We start from the raw sequence: 20,839 nt of genomic DNA on the forward strand, positions 1-20,839 counted from the left end.
GATAACAAATGAAATGCATTAATTCTGCAAGTTTTTTCAGCCGTGCTAACCTATTTTTAATCTGTTTTCTTTTGCACATAAATGTTGCAAATGAATGAGTTTCAACAGAAGTTTTGTTTTTGTATTCACTCCAAAAATTCAACCAGTTCAATGAAATTTTGATTTCAAAAACACAACCACCCCAACAAATTTAAAAGTGGCCGAAATTTAAGAGTTTTACAAAAGTCCAAAAGTAGAGCCTGAAAAGTACCTTTTAGAAGATTCTGAAGTGAAGGATACAATCCATACAAAGACAAGAATGCTTCCCACTCGCTTTAGATGGGGAAGCATTATTACTTCATGTCGGTTAGGTGGGGTGTTATATAACACCACATGGATCAAGTCACCAAAGACTAGGCTAGCAGGGTCACTAAGAACATGATTCATCAGTATGCCAAGGCATCGGAATTGGAGTGTAATGAGACTATGAGTACGGTAATCTTTTGCATGCTGCAATTAGCTTGAATTATCAACATACATGTAAGTAACACACCAGTAGGGGTGGGTACTACTGATCAAAATTTTGGGTTTTTATTACGTTATAAAAATGTGAGCACAAGAGGGTGCAATGACTAGGACTTGGACAGACTCAGCTAGGTTGCAAGTAGATAATTCTGAATCCTGGTACCAGTGTGGGAACTGCACAGATTCTAGTGCGAAAATTCACAATTAAAAACTAAACAACTCAAACTAGCACAGGTTCAGCAATTACGTCAGCTACAGAGACTGCTGGATGCAGTGATGATAGCAGACAACTAAGCCTTGAAAATTAAGTGAGTGATTTTCAAATTCAGATTTACATTATCACAAGGCATGATATAGTGACCCTGTTATTCTACCACCACTGATTACAAATGTTTTTGTAGGGCAGGCGTTGGGCCTTCATGTCTTGACAGCCAATTCAATGCTGAACATTGTAAACCAGTGTGTCACTTTACCTTTTCCAAGGCTTGATGCGATTATCAGTTGTATTGATGGCGAGAGGATGTTCACAGAACAAAAGCATGCTAAACTGAATTATTGTGATTGAATGTGACTGAATATTAGGGTTGTACAAACCTGTTTGTTTACCTAATCATACCTACCAGAAAGTCCGTAGAAATAATAAATTCCATTTATTACTCGTTAGGCTGAACTACAGATTACAGCCCTGATCGGAAACTATTAGAGAATATACCCTGTTTACAAAGAACACCTTAAGGTAGCATTCAATATAGAAAAAAGGCCTCTCCTAAGGGGTCACTCTCAGGAGGCTCACGCTCGCGAGGTCTGACCGATCCTATTCTCACAAACGTTTCCGGGCTGCCGGAAGTTGTAGGGAGGTGGGCGGTTTCCACGAACTTTCTGGTAGGTACGATTAGGTAAACAAACGGGTTTGTACAACCCTAATAGTTTACTATCGTACATCACCTACCAGAAAGTCCGTGGAAATAATAAATTCCATTTATTACTCGTTAGGCAGAGTAGCACGCTCACCGGAGCTGGGGAAGCTCCGACGGCTGAAATGTATATATTTTTCGACACAAAAAAGAAAGGTAAAAAAACCTGAGAGAAATATAAAACTACTCACTAACAAGGATAGTAGTCTTGGCCCAGGATAAACGACTTAGGCGACTTTTCAGGGACTGGGTGCCTCGAAAGTAGACCCCCCAATATGGAGAGGCTCACTAAAGCTGGTTGACTGAACAATAAAATAGGGCGCCAACAATTTTAATGCATCAAAACAGTGTATTGCTGGGGTTTGATAGCGCTGAACAAAACCGACCGCGTCAAGCAAAGGAGGCTGGTTTCGACTAAAGACACTATCGGGCTACCGCTTTCACGCATAGGGCCCCTAGGTGGTGCATGCTGGGTCAAGGAACACTGTCTGACCCGTCACCACTGGACCCAACCTGTAGAGGTCTCTCAGGTAATAGTTAATGAAGACATTCTGAGATCTCCAGAACTCTGCTCTAAGCACCTGCTTGAGCGAGGCCCCAAACATCAGAGCCAATGAGTTAGCTACCCCGCGCACCTCGTGTGCCTTCACCTGTGTGCCTTCAACGAACCGATAAAGAAGCAGTTAAGTATATGCTTCCACGACCGTATAAACAATCCACCGCGAAATGGTGATATTCAAAGCAGGGTGGCTCTGTTTGCCCCGCCCGTAAAAGCCAAACATGCGCTTCTCACTGCCCCTAGACACCTTGGTGCAGTCGCAGTACCAGCTCAGAGCTCGGACCGGGCATAGAATCCACCCCAGACGGCCCTCCTTGCCCACTATGAAAGTGCGACACGGGATGACGGTCGGCTCAGGGTCATGCGCCCTGGGATTCCTGGCAAGAAAGCCCAGCCGAGTCTTCAAAATAACTAGTGAGTTCATAAAGGAGGCACATCCGCCACTAAAGGACAGTGCCCCCATCTCCGAGTGCCGCCTACCTAACGCTAGAGCCAAAAGAAAAACTGTTTACATAGTGACATACTAGGGTCTGCCTTATCCATAGGCTCGAAGGAGGGGGTGTCGTAACGCAGTCAGGAGGATTAGCTAGCCCCTTGGCGCGTGGACCCTTCGAGCGGAAAGACTAAAACAATTGTAACATAATAGAACTCAAAACCAGTTTCAGTCCAGCAGATTCTATAAAACTGGGAATAAAACTGACCGATATCCAAGAATTGTCGATATAGATTTTCCTTGATCAAAGATATAGGAAACAATCGGTTACCTCGCTAATACAGGGACTGAGATGATCAATCTCCCTTCCGTCACACCAATCAATGTATGGTCTCCATCTGGATTCGTACAAACATCTGGTGCCGTCCGACTGTGCCAAAACGAGGAACTTGGAGAACTCGGCAGAAAAGCCTAGTGCTTGCACGAGTTTATTGATAGCCTCCACGCGTGAATATGGAATAGAGCAGGGCTCATCGATAGAGTGCCGTCCGGCTGGGACAACAGATCCGGAAGATCTGGCAACTCTACGAGAGACTCGACTACAAGTTCCAGCAACATTTTGAGCCAGACCTTCACAGGCTAATTGCTAATTACTCCAACACTTGGTGCCCAGTTGAAGTGCAAAAAGTGTAAGCGTCCCTGTGACTCTTAGAGATCGATGGTCTCCAGGAGGAGTAACACGTACGTCGGGAGCTTGGCACTCCAGGATTGGCAAACAGAACTATCTGGGGCCCGTCCCAGAGACAAAACTGCCGGTCCGCCACTCATTAGGATGGTCTGCTACTCCATGTTCTAGAACCAAATACGTCTCTAGAAGGAGCCCGCCGCTGTTGCGTACCCCCGGAAGATGGTAATCCGATAGCTCAACCTGGTTATCCAGGAACCAAAGGAGAATCTCCTCCGCTAGCTTCGACAACATGGGGGAACGCGTCCCCCCTCCTTGATGTACGACACTACTGTGGTGTTGTCTGTCCGAAGCAGGACTCTGTGGTGGTGTGCGACTTCCTGAAAAAAATATCAGACAGTAAGACAGTCTGCATCTCCTACCAATAGATGTGTCGGCCCAAATATGCGGATGACATATTGCCGCATCGCTTCTGCGAGGGGCGAACACGTCCTTGCTCAGTATCGAACTGCATACCCAGAAAAACCAGGCTGTGGGACGGTAATGGGTTGGACTTTAGTTAATAAAAAAGCCCAACTCGTGTAGGAGCGTCTGCGTCAACCGCACATGCTCCACTAAGACCTCCCTGTCTCGGTTGTGTATTAACCAGTCGTCGAGATATGGGTGCAGATAGACAGACAACCGGTATAGCAGCTGGGTCACCTGTCTTAGCACTCTGGTGAAGACATACGGTGCCATGCACAGACCGAAGGGGAAGGCGGTAAACTCATAGACTTTGCCCTCTAATGGGAGTCTGAGATACCGGCTGCATGAGAGGTGAATGGGAATGTGGAGGTAAGCGTCGCTCAAATCCAGCAACGCCAACCAATCGCACTGACCGAAGTACCGAAGCCGGTGTTTCCATTCAGAAGTGCTTGAGTTCCACAAACCCGTTCAGCCGACTGAAGTTTAGGACTGGACGCCACCCCCCTGAACTCTTAAGAACGAGGAAGATGCGAAAATATAACCCTGGTGATACATGAAGGGTTTCCCACTTGGCGTATCGCCCTTTTCTCCAGAAGGCTTGCTATTTCCTGTTGGATCATCACTGCCTTGACCTCGTCCCTCGGCAAAAGACCTGAGGGAGGGTGAGGAGTCAGAGGAGGAATAGACCGAAGAGGAATCTGATACCCATGCGACACTACTACGAGCGTCCAGGGATCGGAAACCCTCCTGCGCCAAGCTGGTATGTGCTGCATAAGGCGCGATCCCACGGGAAGGAGCTAGTGCTTCCCGAACTCCATCTTCCCGAAAGGGAGGACGAGGGGGAGACTGAGCTCGAGGACCCCGGGGAGGGAGACCCAGAGTCGTACCTCCATCTATGTCCAGGCAGCCTGCGAAGCCTTCAAAGAGACTTCACTGCCTCCCATTAAAATGATTGACATTTGTATCTGATCGTCAAAAAAGTACTGGAACAGCATTCAAAATCAGCCATTTTGAATACATGTATATATATATAACATGATGTATAACGAATATATAAAATTTGAATATAATCAGTCAAAGCATTTAAGAGATACGGCTCTAGAAGCCCAATCATTAAAACAAAATGGCCGCCAGACAGCCATTTTAAATCCGATCTGAAAAATAAATGATGTGCATCAGGAACCTGTAATGTCTAATATATGTACCAAGTTTGAATGAAATCCATCCAGAAATGCTTGATATTTGATGATTGTTTAGCACAAAAATGGCCACCATTCGGCCATTTTTAATAGGATCGTCAAACCAATATATCTGTATATCTATGACATGATGTATAATGGATATTTAAAATTTGAACATAATCAGTCAAAACAAGTTGGAGATATGGCACGAGAACCACATTCATTAAAACAAAATGGCCGCCAGTTGGCCATTTTGAATCTTATCTGAAAAACAAAATTATTTGCATCAAGGTCCTATAATGTCTAATGTATATACCAAGTTTGAACAAAATCCATTTGTAAACAGCTGAGAAATGCTTGATTTTGATGATTTTTTAGCACAAAAATGGCCGCCATTCGGCCATCTTAAATCAGATCGTAAAACAAAACGATGTTCATCAAGGTCCTATAATGTCTAATGTATATACCAAGTTTGAACAAAATCCATCTGTTAACAGCTGAGAAATGCTTGTTTTTGATGATTTTTAGCACAAACATGGTCGCCATTCGGCCATCTTGAATCAGATCGTGAAACAAATTAACGTGCATATGTATACTCTCATGTATGATGTATGTGTAAAGTTTGATTGTGATTGGTCCAGCCGTTTCTAAGATACAGGTCCGGACGCACAAAGGTCAAAACATAAGTCCCCGTTTTCGGACTGCGTCCGAACGGGAACTAAAAATTGATCTCCTAACAATTACTTAACAGTCTTGGTCCATGAGGAATTGAACCAGCTGACCAGCAAGTTTGCAGTCAGTCTATACAAACGTAACACAAATACCATGTATATGCACATATTCACGTTGATTTTTAATTTGAGAAAATTTGGCTGACTAGCCATTTTGCGACAGTGTCTCAAAGATGAATAGGATAATTTCAGGTTACAGGAGTTACAGGTGCATATCATATTCTATTTGATATTCAAACAAAAATGAATTAATTCCTCACTAATTTATCGCCTGATTCATATAAAAATTTAAATACAATAACTATACTCTTATGTAATACCATAGATTGTGTTATTTTGTGATGTGATCAAATTTGTTGAATAATAATAATAATCAAGTTTTATTGCATCCTTAGAAATTACAATATTTCTTTTGGTAAAAAGCAATAAATATATTCATACACAACACAATTACAATACAATATAAATAGATACGTTAAAGTTTTCTGTACTCCATGGCTTTAAGTAGATAGGTCCCCATACATTTAATTGTCTTGGAGTCCTTGTTGCTCATCAAAAATATAAAATTACTCAATTTATCTCCTGCATTAGTTAATGTAATTTCTGTGAGCAATTCATGTCTAATATATTTGTACCGATCACATTCTAAAAGGAAGTGAACTTCATCTTCTATTTTATTTTGGGAACACAAATTACAAATTTGTTTTTCAATGGGAGTTTTTGGCTGTGTGCCTTCCTTTTTCAATAGCCAAACAATGACTCAAAATTATAAGTGTTTTTGAATTTTGCATATGTTCTTAGTTTTGTGTTTTCTTGATTGACATTCTGTTTCCAAAATGTAATATAGTTTTCTTTTAAAGTCTTATCAATGTTCTTCATATTCAAATCTGTTTTACTAGTTTGAATTCTTGAGTCAATAACTAAATTCTGAACCGATGAACACCATGGTAAATTGAATTTCACTTGTTCATAATATGCTTGTTTTGTAAGATATTTATCTGGAAGCCCTTGTATGCGTAACCAATACTTGATAAGGTTTTTCTTGGTGTCTATTAGTAATGGGAAACATTGATGTTGATGTTCAAAATCCTAAAGTCTGTATTATGACCATTTTCTTCTTTATTTTTTTTTTTTTTTATGATACCCATGCTAGTTTCTATAATTATAGCAATTATACTTGCTATATTTTTGACTCCCATGTGCGAAGCACAAAATGGGAGTCTTTGCAGTTAGTGTGTCTGTCTGTATGTGTGTGTGTGTGTGTATGTGTGTATGTGTGTATGTGTGTCCGACTGTTCCACTGCTATCTCAAGAACCATACATCGGTTTTTGATGAAACTTGGTGCATAGATGCTCTGGGCCAATGCGCAGATTTGATTAGGTTTTGGTAAAAATCCATGCTCGTTAATTACCTAATTTGCCTGATAATTAGCTAATTTTTAGCTGTTCTATGACATCTAAAGAACCACTCATTGGATTTTGATGAAACTTGGTACATAGATGCTCTGAACTAATGCTAGGTTTTGATTAGGTTTTGGTTAAAATCCATGCTCGTTAATTACCTAATTTGCATGATAATTAGCTAATTTTTAGCTGTTCTATGACTGTTCCACTGATATCTAAAGAACCACTCATTGGATTTTGATGAAACTTGGTACATAGATGCTCTGAACATATGCGCAGATTTGATTAGTTTTTGGTAAATATCCGTGCATATTAATTACCTAATTTGCATGATAATTAGCTATTTTTTAGTGGTTCCATGACTGTTCCACTGATATCTAAACAACCACTCATTGTATTTTGATGAAACTTGGTACATAGATTTTCTGAACTAATGCTAGGTTTTGATTAGTTTTTGGTAATAATCCGTGGATACTAATTACCTAATTTGCATAATGATTAGTCAATTTTCGGTTTTTCCACTGATATCTCAAGTACCAATCATCACATTTCAATGAAACTTGGTACATAGATGTCATATGACATTGCACAGACCTGATAGTTTTTATGGTAATATCAGTACATGTAATTACCTAATTTGCATAATTAATTAATTTTCAGCTTTTGATATAAGTAGTGAGCATTACATTTCAATGAAACTTGGTACTTACATACTCAAGGACTATGCAGAGATTGATTGTTTCGGATAAATATTTGTGCATATTAATCACCTAATTTGCATAATTAGTTAATTTTCAGCTTTTCCACGGGTATCTCAAGTTCTAATCATCGCATTTCAATGAAACTTGGTACATAGATCCTTTAGGACTATGCAGAGACCTGATTAGTTTCAGGGTAAATAATTGTGCATATTAATTACCTAATTTGCATAATTAATTTTCAGCTTTTCTACTGATATCTAAAGTACTAATCATCACATTTCAATGAATCTAAAATTATGCAGAGACCCAATTAGTTTTTGGTAAATATTTGTGCATATTAATCACCTAATTTGCATAATTAACCAATTTCCAACTTTCACACTAATATCTCAGGTACTACCCCGGTAATCATCACATATCAATGAATGTTTATACATGGATGCTGTAGGACTCTAGACAGACCTGGATAATTGTGGGTTAAAATCTGTACATATTAATTACCCAATTTGCATAATTAACCAATTTTAAGCTTTCACACTGATATCTAAAGTACTAATTTCCATTTTAATGAAACTTAGTACAAAGATGCTCTAGGACAATGTACAAACCTAATTAGTTTGGGGTAAAACTCTGTTCATATTATTTCCCCAATTAGCATAATAATTCATAATTTTTTGGTTCTAATCACATTTCAATTAAACTTGGTACATAGAGTTTTTGTTACAATCAAATCTGTTCATGTTAATTTTCTGATTTGCATAATTAGTTTTCAGCTAAGTAATTTCAAATTATATTTAATGTGTCTCCAATACTCTCAGCACATGGGAGTTCTTTCTAAGCTTTCTTTGATTTCTCATTCTATGCACTTCACAGAATACTGCATTGAAATCGACATACTATACAGATGAAGATGAGGCACTTTCAGTTTGTGATTTTTACATATGATTTTAGACATGTGGTAAAAACTAGGACTGTTGATTGTCAATTACTATTGGAGAGGCACTTCTGATAGGACATTTACATTACCTTCCTTCTGTTGTTCTTTTGATGTATGTCCTTCCCACTGCATTGACTTTTGTACAGCTAGTTTCCATTTACCATATCTTGTATCACGTTCTAAAAAAATAAACACAGTCAAACAATACTACTATCTGTGTAATGGATGGTGTACAAGTCTCTGTAGTAATAATAATAATCTATATTAAAATCGTATCCCGAGTGGGATCTTAGTTGAAAATACAATAAAGTAACACAGACAAAAATTAGCAAACAAAAAAACACAAGACAATCACAGACATTTGAATAAAGAAAAGAGGAAAAAAATTTTTTTTAATTATTTGGTGGTTGGTTGAGGCATATGGCATTTTAGGATTTTTTCTTGTCGTAATTTGAAACAAGTGTGGATGAATTTTCCTAGCTCAATGATTGTTTTGTCATTTTTACTTTTTAGTATATCTGTAAGGTGTTCATCATCCGTTCTCAAGTTGCTTTTATTGTATTTAATATTCTTGATCATGATTTCTCATTTCTCCTTCTCATTACAATTGAGAAGAAAATGTTTTTCATTCTCAATTTTCTGTTTGTCACAAACTAAGCAAATTCGGTCCTCCGCTAAAAGGTTATTATATCTGTACCTTTCGATTTGAAGGGTATGAGCCCTTAATTCCGAGTTTCGTCTTTGCAACACTATGATTTGAATTTTTGATTGTAGTGAGATATTTTTCATATGCAAATTCTGTTTTAATTTTCCGATAGGTTCGTAACTTGTTTTTGTGGTTTTTACCTTTATTGTCATCGTGTAATGTTTCTGTGCTATATATTTTAAAGGATTGTTCTAGTTTGCGCGTTACTGTTTCAGTGATTTTTTTGTCATCAAGAGATTTATGGTTTTCTGAAATATTTCCCATATTTAAATTTTCTAAAATTTGTTTTATATCCGTTACCCAGTTGTTAGAATTATTTATTTTGATCCAATATTAGATGATATATTATAAGCTTGTTGCTAGGAGTGGATATCTTCCCAACTCTAGTAGGCTTGCCAAATTACTTGTTTTGCTTTTTACTTTTAGTAATGACTGTAATATTTCATATAGTGTAACATTATATAATGTGAGCCTACCTTCCTGTGTAATGGATGGTGTATAAGTCTCTGTAGTAATGACTGTAATATCTCATATAGTGTAACATTATATAATGTGAGTCTACCTTCCTGTGTAATGGATGGTGTACAAGTCTCTGTAGTAATGACTGTAATATCTCATATAGTGTAACATTACATAATGTGAGCCTACCCTCCTGTGTAATGGATGGTGTATAAGTCTCTGTAGTAATGACTGTACCGGTAATATCTCATATAGTGTAACATTATATAATGTGAGCCTACCTTCCTGTGTAATGGATGGTGTATAAGTCTCTGTAGTAATGACTGTAATATCTCATATAGTGTAACATTATATAATGTGAGCCTACCTTCCTGTGTAATGGATGGTGTATAAGTCTCTGTAGTAATGACTGTAATATCTCATATAGTGTAACATTATATAATGTGAGCCTACCTTCCTGTGTAATGGATGGTGTACAAGTCTCTGTAGTAATGACTGTAATATCTCATATAGTGTAACATTATATAATGTGATCCTACATTCCTGTGTAATGGATGGTGTATAAGTCTCTGTAGTAATGACTGTAATATCTCATATAGTGTAACATTATATAATGTGAGCCTACCTTCCTGTGTAATGGATGGTGTATAAGTCTCTGTAGTAATGACTGTAATATCTCATATAGTGTAACATTATATAATGTGAGCCTACCTTCCTGTGTAATGGATGGTGTATAAGTCTCTGTAGTAATGACTGTAATATCTCATATAGTGTAACATTATATAATGTGAGCCTACCTTCCTGTGTAATGGATGGTGTATAAGTCTCTGTAGTAATGACTGTAATATCTCATATAGTGTAACATTATATAATGTGATCCTACCTTCCTGTGTAATGAATGGTGTATAAGTCTCTGTAGTAATGACTGTAATCTCTCATATAGTGTAACATTATATAATGTGATCCTACCTTCCTGTGTAATGGATGGTGTATAAGTCTCTGTAATAATGACTGTAATATCTCATATAGTGTAACATTATATAATGTGAGCCTACCTTCCTGTGTAATGGATGGTGTATAAGTCTCTGTAGTAATGACTGTAATATCTCATATAGTGTAACATTATATAATGTGAGCCTACCTTCCTGTGTAATGGATGGTGTATAAGTCTCTGTAGTAATGACTGTAATATCTCATATAGTGTAACATTATATAATGTGAGCCTACCTTCCTGTGTAATGGATGGTGTATAAGTCTCTGTAGTAATGACTGTAATATCTCATATAGTGTAACATTATATAATGTGAGCCTACCTTCCTGTGTAATGGATGGTGTATAAGTCTCTGTAGTAATGACTGTAATATCTCATATAGTGTAACATTATATAATGTGAGCCTACCTTCCTGTGTAATGGATGGTGTATAAGTCTCTGTAGTAATGACTGTAATCTCTAATAGTGTAACATTATATAATGTGAGCCTACCTTCCTGTGTAATGGATGGTGTATAAGTCTCTGTAGTAATGACTGTAATATCTCATATAGTGTAACATTATATAATGTGAGCCTACCTTCCTGTGTAATGGATGGTGTATAAGTCTCTGTAGTAATGACTGTAATATCTCATATAGTGTAACATTATATAATGTGATCCTACCTTCCTGTGTAATGGATGGTGTATAAGTCTCTGTAGTAATGACTGTAATCTCTAATAGTGTAACATTATATAATGTGAGCCTACCTTCCTGTGTAATGGATGGTGTATAAGTCTCTGTAGTAATGACTGTAATATCTCATATAGTGTAACATTATATAATGTGATCCTACCTTCCTGTGTAATGGATGGTGTATAAGTCTCTGTAATAATGACTGTAATATCTCATATAGTGTAACATTATATAATGTGAGCCTACCTTCCTGTGTAATGGATGGTGTATAAGTCTCTGTAGTAATGACTGTAATATCTCATATAGTGTAACATTATATAATGTGATCCTACCTTCCTGTGTAATGGATGGTGTATAAGTCTCTGTAGTAATGACTGTAATATCTCATATAGTGTAACATTATATAATGTGAGCCTACCTTCCTGTGTAATGGATGGTGTATAAGTCTCTGTAGTAATGACTGTAATATCTCATATAGTGTAACATTATATAATGTGAGCCTACCTTCCTGTGTAATGGATGGTGTACAAGTCTCTGTAGTAATGACTGTAATATCTCATATAGTGTAACATTATATAATGTGAGCCTACCTTCCTGTGTAATGGATGGTGTATAAGTCTCTGTAGTAATGACTGTAATATCTCATATAGTGTAACATTATATAATGTGAGCCTACCTTCCTGTGTAATGGATGGTGTATAAGTCTCTGTAGTAATGACTGTAATATCTCATATAGTGTAACATTATATAATGTGAGCCTACCTTCCTGTGTAATGGATGGTGTATAAGTCTCTGTAGTAATGACTGTAATATCTCATATAGTGTAACATTATATAATGTGATCCTACCTTCCTGTGTAATGGATGGTGTATAAGTCTCTGTAGTAATGACTATAATCTCTCATATAGTGTAACATTATATAATGTGATCCTACCTTCCTGTGTAATGGATGGTGTATAAGTCTCTGTAGTAATGACTGTAATATCTCATATAGTGTAACATTATATAATGTGAGCCTACCTTCCTGTGTAATGGATGGTGTACAAGTCTCTGTAGTAATGACTGTAATATCTCATATAGTGTAACATTATATAATGTGATCCTACCTTCCTGTGTAATGGATGGTGTATAAGTCTCTGTAGTAATGACTGTAATCTCTAATAGTGTAACATTATATAATGTGAGCCTACCTTCCTGTGTAATGGATGGTGTATAAGTCTCTGTAGTAATGACTGTAATATCTCATATAGTGTAACATTATATAATGTGAGCCTACCTTCCTGTGTAATGGATGGTGTATAAGTCTCTGTAGTAATGACTGTAATATCTCATATAGTGTAACATTATATAATGTGAGCCTACCTTCCTGTGTAATGGATGGTGTATAAGTCTCTGTAGTAATGACTGTAATATCTCATATAGTGTAACATTATATAATGTGAGCCTACCTTCCTGTGTAATGGATGGTGTATAAGTCTCTGTAGTAATGACTGTAATATCTCATATAGTGTAACATTATATAATGTGAGCCTACCTTCCTGTGTAATGGATGGTGTATAAGTCTCTGTAGTAATGACTGTAATCTCTAATAGTGTAACATTATATAATGTGAGCCTACCTTCCTGTGTAATGGATGGTGTATAAGTCTCTGTAGTAATGACTGTAATATCTCATATAGTGTAACATTATATAATGTGAGCCTACCTTCCTGTGTAATGGATGGTGTATAAGTCTCTGTAGTAATGACTGTAATATCTCATATAGTGTAACATTATATAATGTGAGCCTACCTTCCTGTGTAATGGATGGTGTATAAGTCTCTGTAGTAATGACTGTAATATCTCATATAGTGTAACATTATATAATGTGAGCCTACCTTCCTGGGTAATGGATGGTGTATAAGTCTCTGTAGTAATGACTGTAATATCTCATATAGTGTAACATTATATAATGTGAGCCTACCTTCCTGTGTAATGGATGGTGTATAAGTCTCTGTAGTAATGACTGTAATATCTCATATAGTGTAACATTATATAATGTGAGCCTACCTTCCTGTGTAATGGATGGTGTATAAGTCTCTGTAGTAATGACTGTAATCTCTAATAGTGTAACATTATATAATGTGAGCCTACCTTCCTGTGTAATGGATGGTGTATAAGTCTCTGTAGTAATGACTGTAATATCTCATATAGTGTAACATTATATAATGTGAGCCTACCTTCCTGTGTAATGGATGGTGTATAAGTCTCTGTAGTAATGACTGTAATATCTCATATAGTGTAACATTATATAATGTGAGCCTACCTTCCTGTGTAATGGATGGTGTATAAGTCTCTGTAGTAATGACTGTAATATCTCATATAGTGTAACATTATATAATGTGAGCCTACCTTCCTGGGTAATGGATGGTGTATAAGTCTCTGTAGTAATGACTGTAATATCTCATATAGTGTAACATTATATAATGTGAGCCTACCTTCCTGTGTAATGGATGGTGTATAAGTCTCTGTAGTAATGACTGTAATATCTCATATAGTGTAACATTATATAATGTGAGCCTACCTTCCTGTGTAATGGATGGTGTATAAGTCTCTGTAGTAATGACTGTAATATCTCATATAGTGTAACATTATATAATGTGAGCCTACCTTCCTGGGTAATGGATGGTGTATAAGTCTCTGTAGTAATGACTGTAATATCTCATATAGTGTAACATTATATAATGTGAGCCTACCTTCCTGGGTAATGGATGGTGTATAAGTCTCTGTAGTAATGACTGTAATATCTCATATAGTGTAACATTATATAATGTGAGCCTACCTTCCTGTGTAATGGATGGTGTATAAGTCTCTGTAGTAATGACTGTAATATCTCATATAGTGTAACATTATATAATGTGAGCCTACCTTCCTGGGTAATGGATGGTGTATAAGTCTCTGTAGTAATGACTGTAATATCTCATATAGTGTAACATTATATAATGTGAGCCTACCTTCCTGTGTAATGGATGGTGTATAAGTCTCTGTAGTAATGACTGTAATATCTCATATAGTGTAACATTATATAATGTGAGCCTACCTTCCTGTGTAATGGATGGTGTATAAGTCTCTGTAGTAATGACTGTAATATCTCATATAGTGTAACATTATATAATGTGAGCCTACCTTCCTGGGTAATGGATGGTGTATAAGTCTCTGTAGTAATGACTGTAATATCTCATATAGTGTAACATTATATAATGTGAGCCTACCTTCCTGGGTAATGGATGGTGTATAAGTCTCTGTAGTAATGACTGTAATATCTCATATAGTGTAACATTATATAATGTGAGCCTACCTTCCTGTGTAATGGATGGTGTATAAGTCTCTGTAGTAATGACTGTAATATCTCATATAGTGTAACATTATATAATGTGAGCCTACCTTCCTGGGTAATGGATGGTGTATAAGTCTCTGTAGTAATGACTGTAATCTCTAATAGTGTAACATTATATAATGTGAGCCTACCTTCCTGGGTAATGGATGGTGTATAAGTCTCTGTAGTAATGACTGTAATCTCTAATAGTGTAACATTATATAATGTGAGCCTACCTTCCTGGGTAATGGATGGTGTATAAGTCTCTGTAGTAATGACTGTAATATCTCATATAGTGTAACATTATATAATGTGAGCCTACCTTCCTGTGTAATGGATGGTGTATAAGTCTCTGTAGTAATGACTGTAATATCTCATATAGTGTAACATTATATAATGTGAGCCTACCTTCCTGTGTAATGGATGGTGTATAAGTCTCTGTAGTAATGACTGTAATATCTCATATAGTGTAACATTATATAATGTGAGCCTACCTTCCTGTGTAATGGATGGTGTATAAGTCTCTGTAGTAATGACTGTAATATCTCATATAGTGTAACATTATATAATGTGATCCTACCTTCCTGTGTAATGGATGGTGTATAAGTCTCTGTAGTAATAGCTGTTAAATCTTCAGGGTGTAGACTCCATAAACCAACAGCATAACCGGCAGCCATGGCAGCACCTAAGGCTGTGGTTTCTGGCATGGACGGTTTCACTGAAATAACAAAAAGACATTGTAAATAACTAGGTCAAAATAAACCTTTGAATGTGAATTTGTTTTTTGCCAAAAGTTTGCACATTGTTATGTATTGCTCTGCAAATTTGATGTTAATTTTTGACCAATAGATATAGTTTCGAATTGGCGACAAATTCTTTCTAAAAATATTTGGAAAAATTACAAAAGCGTTGAGTGTAATCTGTGGACTAGTATAGATTGAATATTCTTTAATGTTTGCTGAACAACCAATTAACATATAACAGTTTCTGTCTCAGCATGCTTCAGACAACTATGCTCTATGCCTAGGACAATGCAACGATCACAAGGCCATGCATCCGACTGAGACTTGTATAAGAGACTAATTGTTGCTGTATGATGACACTTGACTACAGCAGCCACAGCTAAAAAAAAATTACAGTAACTATATACCAGCTACATGGTATATATGCTCATGCTGCATCATAGATTGATCAAAAACATGTATTTTTGTTGGTTAATTAATATGCAAATTATCTAATCAACTACATGTAGTTTAATTCCAAAGTAGTGTTCAACATTCAACTACACAAATAGTATGCATGTACAAATACATGTAGTACCGGGTATGCACCAGTGCATCATGGGTAAAGCATTTCAATTAGAGACGTTAATCCCACATGACATATTGAATTGAAATGATTTGTTCAACAATCAAGGATTCCACTCAATCTATTAAATGTAGTTTTTCTAGGTTAGTTTTGCTCATGGTCAACAGTGAAACACTATTGTTGTAAACTGCTACAGTGTTGCTATGATCATACATGTAAGTGTGTTTTGCTAGTTTTTCACAACATGCGCTGTGCAACCTAATTAACAATGCAACTACCCCCAGTAATGCCATTTCAATTGCCTTCTCTGCTGGACGTTTTATCTCAGAATGTACATATGTCACTGAACTTGTCAGTCAAAATGACTATTTTGAACTGTAGGCATTAATCTGCGATTCAGCCAATGACTGATAAACAAATCTAGGTAAGGAAAAGCCCCATGACCTCAAAATTTCCCTCACATCACGAACCATGTGATCGAGGCAATGAGACGTAGCCATATTGCCTTCTAGAACACTCTGACTCCTTTTTCTGCACCGAGGACTAAGCCAAAGCTACGGAAAAAGTGGGGTGGTTGGGCGGGACCAGGAGTCTATGGTGGGTATGAACTATGTTAATAGGCGGATTCCGAGAACCCTCTGCCTAAATTCACTACGTTCAATTACCCATCCTAGACTCCGGTCAGTCAAAATGACTATTTTGAACTGTAGGCAGAGTCAGACGCAGATAGGTGGCGGGTTTCAGAGTAAACAGAAAGTGATGAAAAGGGTGTCCCAGTCCGGGATAATGCTCTCCAGTAATAGACTACCACCTAGTGAAGATCAATGCAGGAAATGGTGTCTTACCTTGCCTGTGCCTTCCCAGGAGCAGAAGCCAAATGCTGCCACAGTGAGGGGGTTTGGTGTACCCGAGAATGCTAGACCCCAACCCCAATTCTTGGGTAACTAGCTTGAAATAAAGGCCGAAACAGTTCTGCAATAGGGCATAGGCCGAAAGCGAGACCTTGAAGTTCCAGGGAGTGCCGATGGTAGAAATCGGTCCGCAAAATTGCTGAGACTTACTTATCACCTATGCGAAGGGAGCACTGTTGTCGTTCGGGCTGGGTCAACAACCAAAGTCTGACTCGCTACGACGGGACCCATCCTAAAGAAACCCTCCTCAATGAATCAAGTATTTCTTAGGTAGTGGTTGATAAAAACGTTCTGCGTTCTCCAGAAGCCTGCCTTCAAAATATGTTCGAGGGAGGCTAGTGAGTTAGTAATCGCATGCAACTTGTGCGCCCGTACTTGGTGTCTCTGTAGACCCTGTGTCGAGAAAGCCGAACGGTTAAAACCTCAAGCCTAGTCACAGTGATCAACCTGGCCATGGAAGTCAGGGAGGCTGGTCTGTCCCTGCTTACCCTGGCCATGGAAGTCAGGGAGGCTGGTCTGTCCCTGCTTACCCTGGCCATGGAAGTCAGGGAGGCTGGTCTGTCCCTGCTTACCCTGGCCATGGAAGTCAGGGAGGCTGGTCTGTCCCTGCTTACCCTGGCCATGGAAGTCAGGGAGGCTGGTCTGTCCCTGCTTACCCTGGCCATGGAAGTCAGGGAGGCTGGTCTGTCCCTGCTTACCCTGGCCATGGAAGTCAGGGAGGCTGGTCTGTCCCTGCTTACCCTGGCCACATATAAACCTGTACTTTCGTAGCAACTCTGTGCTCGAATGTTGCCAGCCTGGGGACGACGATCGGTTATGGAACGCATTATGGGCTCTGCTTCCTGGCGAGAAACCCGATTTGTGTCTTTATCACGACTTGATTGTCCATAAAGGCAACACACCCGTCCGAGAAGGACAGGGACCTTAGTTCAGCCCGACACTTGCCTGAGGAAAGGGCGAGTAGGAAGACTGTTTTCAAAGTATTGAGTGGTGCTGATAGGAGAGACTCAAAAGGAAGTCTGCCTGGAGAGGCCAACACAACCGATAAGTTCCAAATTGGTTGGTTCCCTCGTTCAGGGTCTCGGCCTCCAATTCAACAGTAAACAGTCTCCTAATGGTAGGACAACTGGCTAGCCTTGTCCCCAGAGAATCCCAATGTCCAGTGACAAGACTGACCTATAGTCAACAATCGCTGATGGAAAAACAAAATTAATCCCTTGTTGCTGGCTCCAACAGATGATCCCTGGCTGACAGAATGTGGGGGGGGGGGTAAATGTCAATGTATAAATCCCTGCCCTGCTTGGTCCTCTCAGAACTCTGAGGCTTGACCGCCAGCCAGCCCGAGCGACGTGGTCAGTCTTAGCAATTTTAACGTGGCTCTGAAAAATATCCCAGGCCTTAGAACCCCAGTTATTACAAACTGTGGTGGATAAGTTTATATCGCAAAACTAGGCGTTGGGGTGTTCTTTTTGTCACATAAAACGAACTGACTAATCATGCGGAATTGTTATTGAAACGGACATCGATTGCGTTGTGTTTTCTTGAGTTGAACAGACGTGAGATATAATTCAAATTGGTTTATTTGTACTCAACATGAACATCAATACGTTGTACAGCAAATACTTCTTGGTATAAAATATAGATCGTTAAATAATAGCTCCATGAGGAGTTGACATCGTAGAGAGCATAGAAAAGAGGGTGTGCATAACGAGCATCAAGTTGCGAAGCTACCATAGAAGGAATTACAGCGACGGCCTGAATCGGACTTCTCACGACAGCGCTTTGCCTGGTTAATGTAATTGTCAACATTAGAGCGGCATTTGTCTCGGTGACAGCTAATCGGAGAAGAGCCAAACACGTGTTTGTACTCTAGAATATATCATGTCAAAACGTTCCGAAAATAAAACAACGCTAATGATTGGCGCATACAAACGAAACATAGCGCTGACATTCCATATTAGGAGTGACACGCGACTAACACGAGGCAGAACTTTGGTGGGAATCTTGGGCGGTAAACAGACAAGTACCACGTGAACGCAATGGGAAACAATGTAGCGAACGTTTGGATATAGCGTCACGGTTGCTACAGAAACCGATCTAGTCTCTCAGGACTCAACTCGTGGTTATCAAAACAATGTCTGAAATTACAAACTAGCTTGGAGAACATCATACAGAAAGTAAAATTTGTTCATGTTAGATAACTGCGCGCGACATACTCCGGGGCGCAAAAATCACGAGAAGATCTCGGGATAACCTGAATCGAACATGATAAATTTTAAAATTAACTTGAATAAATCTCTGAAATTTAAATGACAGACTCTCAACAATAAACACATGTCAATCACATTGAACATCAGATATGAATTGTGAGTTTCAATCTTAGCTAAACAGCAAATAACACGGTATATCAATACAGTATATCATGAACACATTGCAGGTTTTGATTTACTGCACGGAACAAATGATTCTCATTGAAAACTTGAAATAAAGTTACAGTGCAATACAAAGTTCAAAATTCTACAAAGTTATACAACACCATCACGGCACATTTGCCGTATACTTTCGCTCGCTTTGAGCGCTGAAGCCCTTGGTTCGGGCCGACTAGAAAAGTCGTGGATTTGACTAGAAAATTCATTTTCAACGGAGGGACTACCAATAACTTCCTCGGGAATTGAGAGTGTATTCTCTGGTGTTTCTGCATTTAGTTCGAGTGGATAAAGATGGTGTATAGAACGATTTGTTGAGCCGTTTTTGGTTTGTATTTCCACTACTCGGACGATACCGTCCTTGCCTGGAAGCAATTTAGTTACACGACCTAGTAACCAATGACATCGTTTTTTGATGTCCTGGTGTAATTGGACAATATCCCCCACCTTTATACAATTATTGGTTGTCCCTTTGATTTGATTCAAGTGACGCTCAGTAAGTGACGTCAAATATTCTCTTTGCCATCTCTTACTAAAAGCATTGTGAAGGGAGGATAAATACATAGCTCTTTTATTTGCAGTAATATTATCAATCTCAAAATTGGGTTCAGAAACACTAGGAATAGCTGGGGGTAACATTCTAATCTGACGTCCATTTAACAAGTGGGATGGAGTCAGTGGAGCTAAATCTTCGACACTTGCGGAGAGATGAGTTAATGGGCGGTCATTTATTGACGACTCGACTTCGACTAAAATTGTGGATAGTTCGGTAAAAGTCACGTTGGCACGACCTAGAATTTTCTTCAAGCAATTTTTTGTTATGGCTATCATTCTCTCGAATAGGCCTCCGGCCCACGCCATTCGTTTAGGATTAAAACGCCACGATATACGATTTTTGGTAAGATAGTTTTGTACCTCAGGACTGGACTCGAGTCCTTTCAAAATCTTAGCGGCGGCTATAAATGTGGAACCGTTATCTGAGATCATTTTCCGGGGCGTTGACCGTCGAGCAGTGAAACGTCGCATAGCCAAAATGAATGATGCGGCGGTCAAATCTTGAGTTAATTCTAAGTGAATACATCGAGTTGAGGCGCACGTAAAAATTAGTACATAAACTTTACTAGAAAGACCAGTGTGTTGGTCCCTAACGAACAAATGTCCCGTGTAATCTGTTCCGCAGAATTCGAATGGGACTGCTTCCTTCACTCGAAAATCAGGAAGTGGAGCTTGAGTAGGAAGGGGAAATGGAGTTCCATCGACCTTCTTACAAACGACACAAGATCTCAATGTAGAATTCACATGTCTGCGAATCGCGGTGATCCAATATTTTTCCCGAATTTTGTTAACTGTGGTTAACGGCCCACCGTGGTTTAATAAATGATGAGCATCAAGAATTATGAGCGTAGTAAACCGATGTTTACCAGGAAGGAGTATTGGATGCATGGTTTCGAAAGGAAAGTCGGTATTCTGAAGCCGACCACCAATTCGCAGTATTG

General features: G+C 38.5%; 1 protein-coding gene across 3 annotated transcripts in view; it reads right to left on the reverse strand.

The window, feature by feature from the left end:
* LOC102805844 (glycerol kinase-like) overlaps nucleotides 1–20,839 on the reverse strand; it is a 119,066-nt gene that overhangs the window by 2,190 nt on the left and 96,037 nt on the right. For 2 of the 3 annotated variants that reach the window (XM_085499030.1, XM_085499031.1), the window contains exons 13-14: nucleotides 15,279–15,416; nucleotides 8,604–8,693 (exon numbers count right to left, since the gene is read on the reverse strand). In XM_085499030.1, coding sequence (XP_085355156.1) covers nucleotides 8,604–8,693; nucleotides 15,279–15,416 — 228 coding nt within the window. The remainder of the gene's footprint in view (nucleotides 1–8,603; nucleotides 8,694–15,278; nucleotides 15,417–20,839) is intronic. The other variant, XM_085499032.1, reaches the window with a different exon arrangement.

This window comes from Saccoglossus kowalevskii, chromosome 5 (genome assembly GCF_978046115.1).
Source record: "Saccoglossus kowalevskii chromosome 5, keSacKowa6.1, whole genome shotgun sequence".
In the NCBI taxonomy this organism is placed as follows: Eukaryota; Metazoa; Hemichordata; class Enteropneusta; family Harrimaniidae; genus Saccoglossus; species Saccoglossus kowalevskii.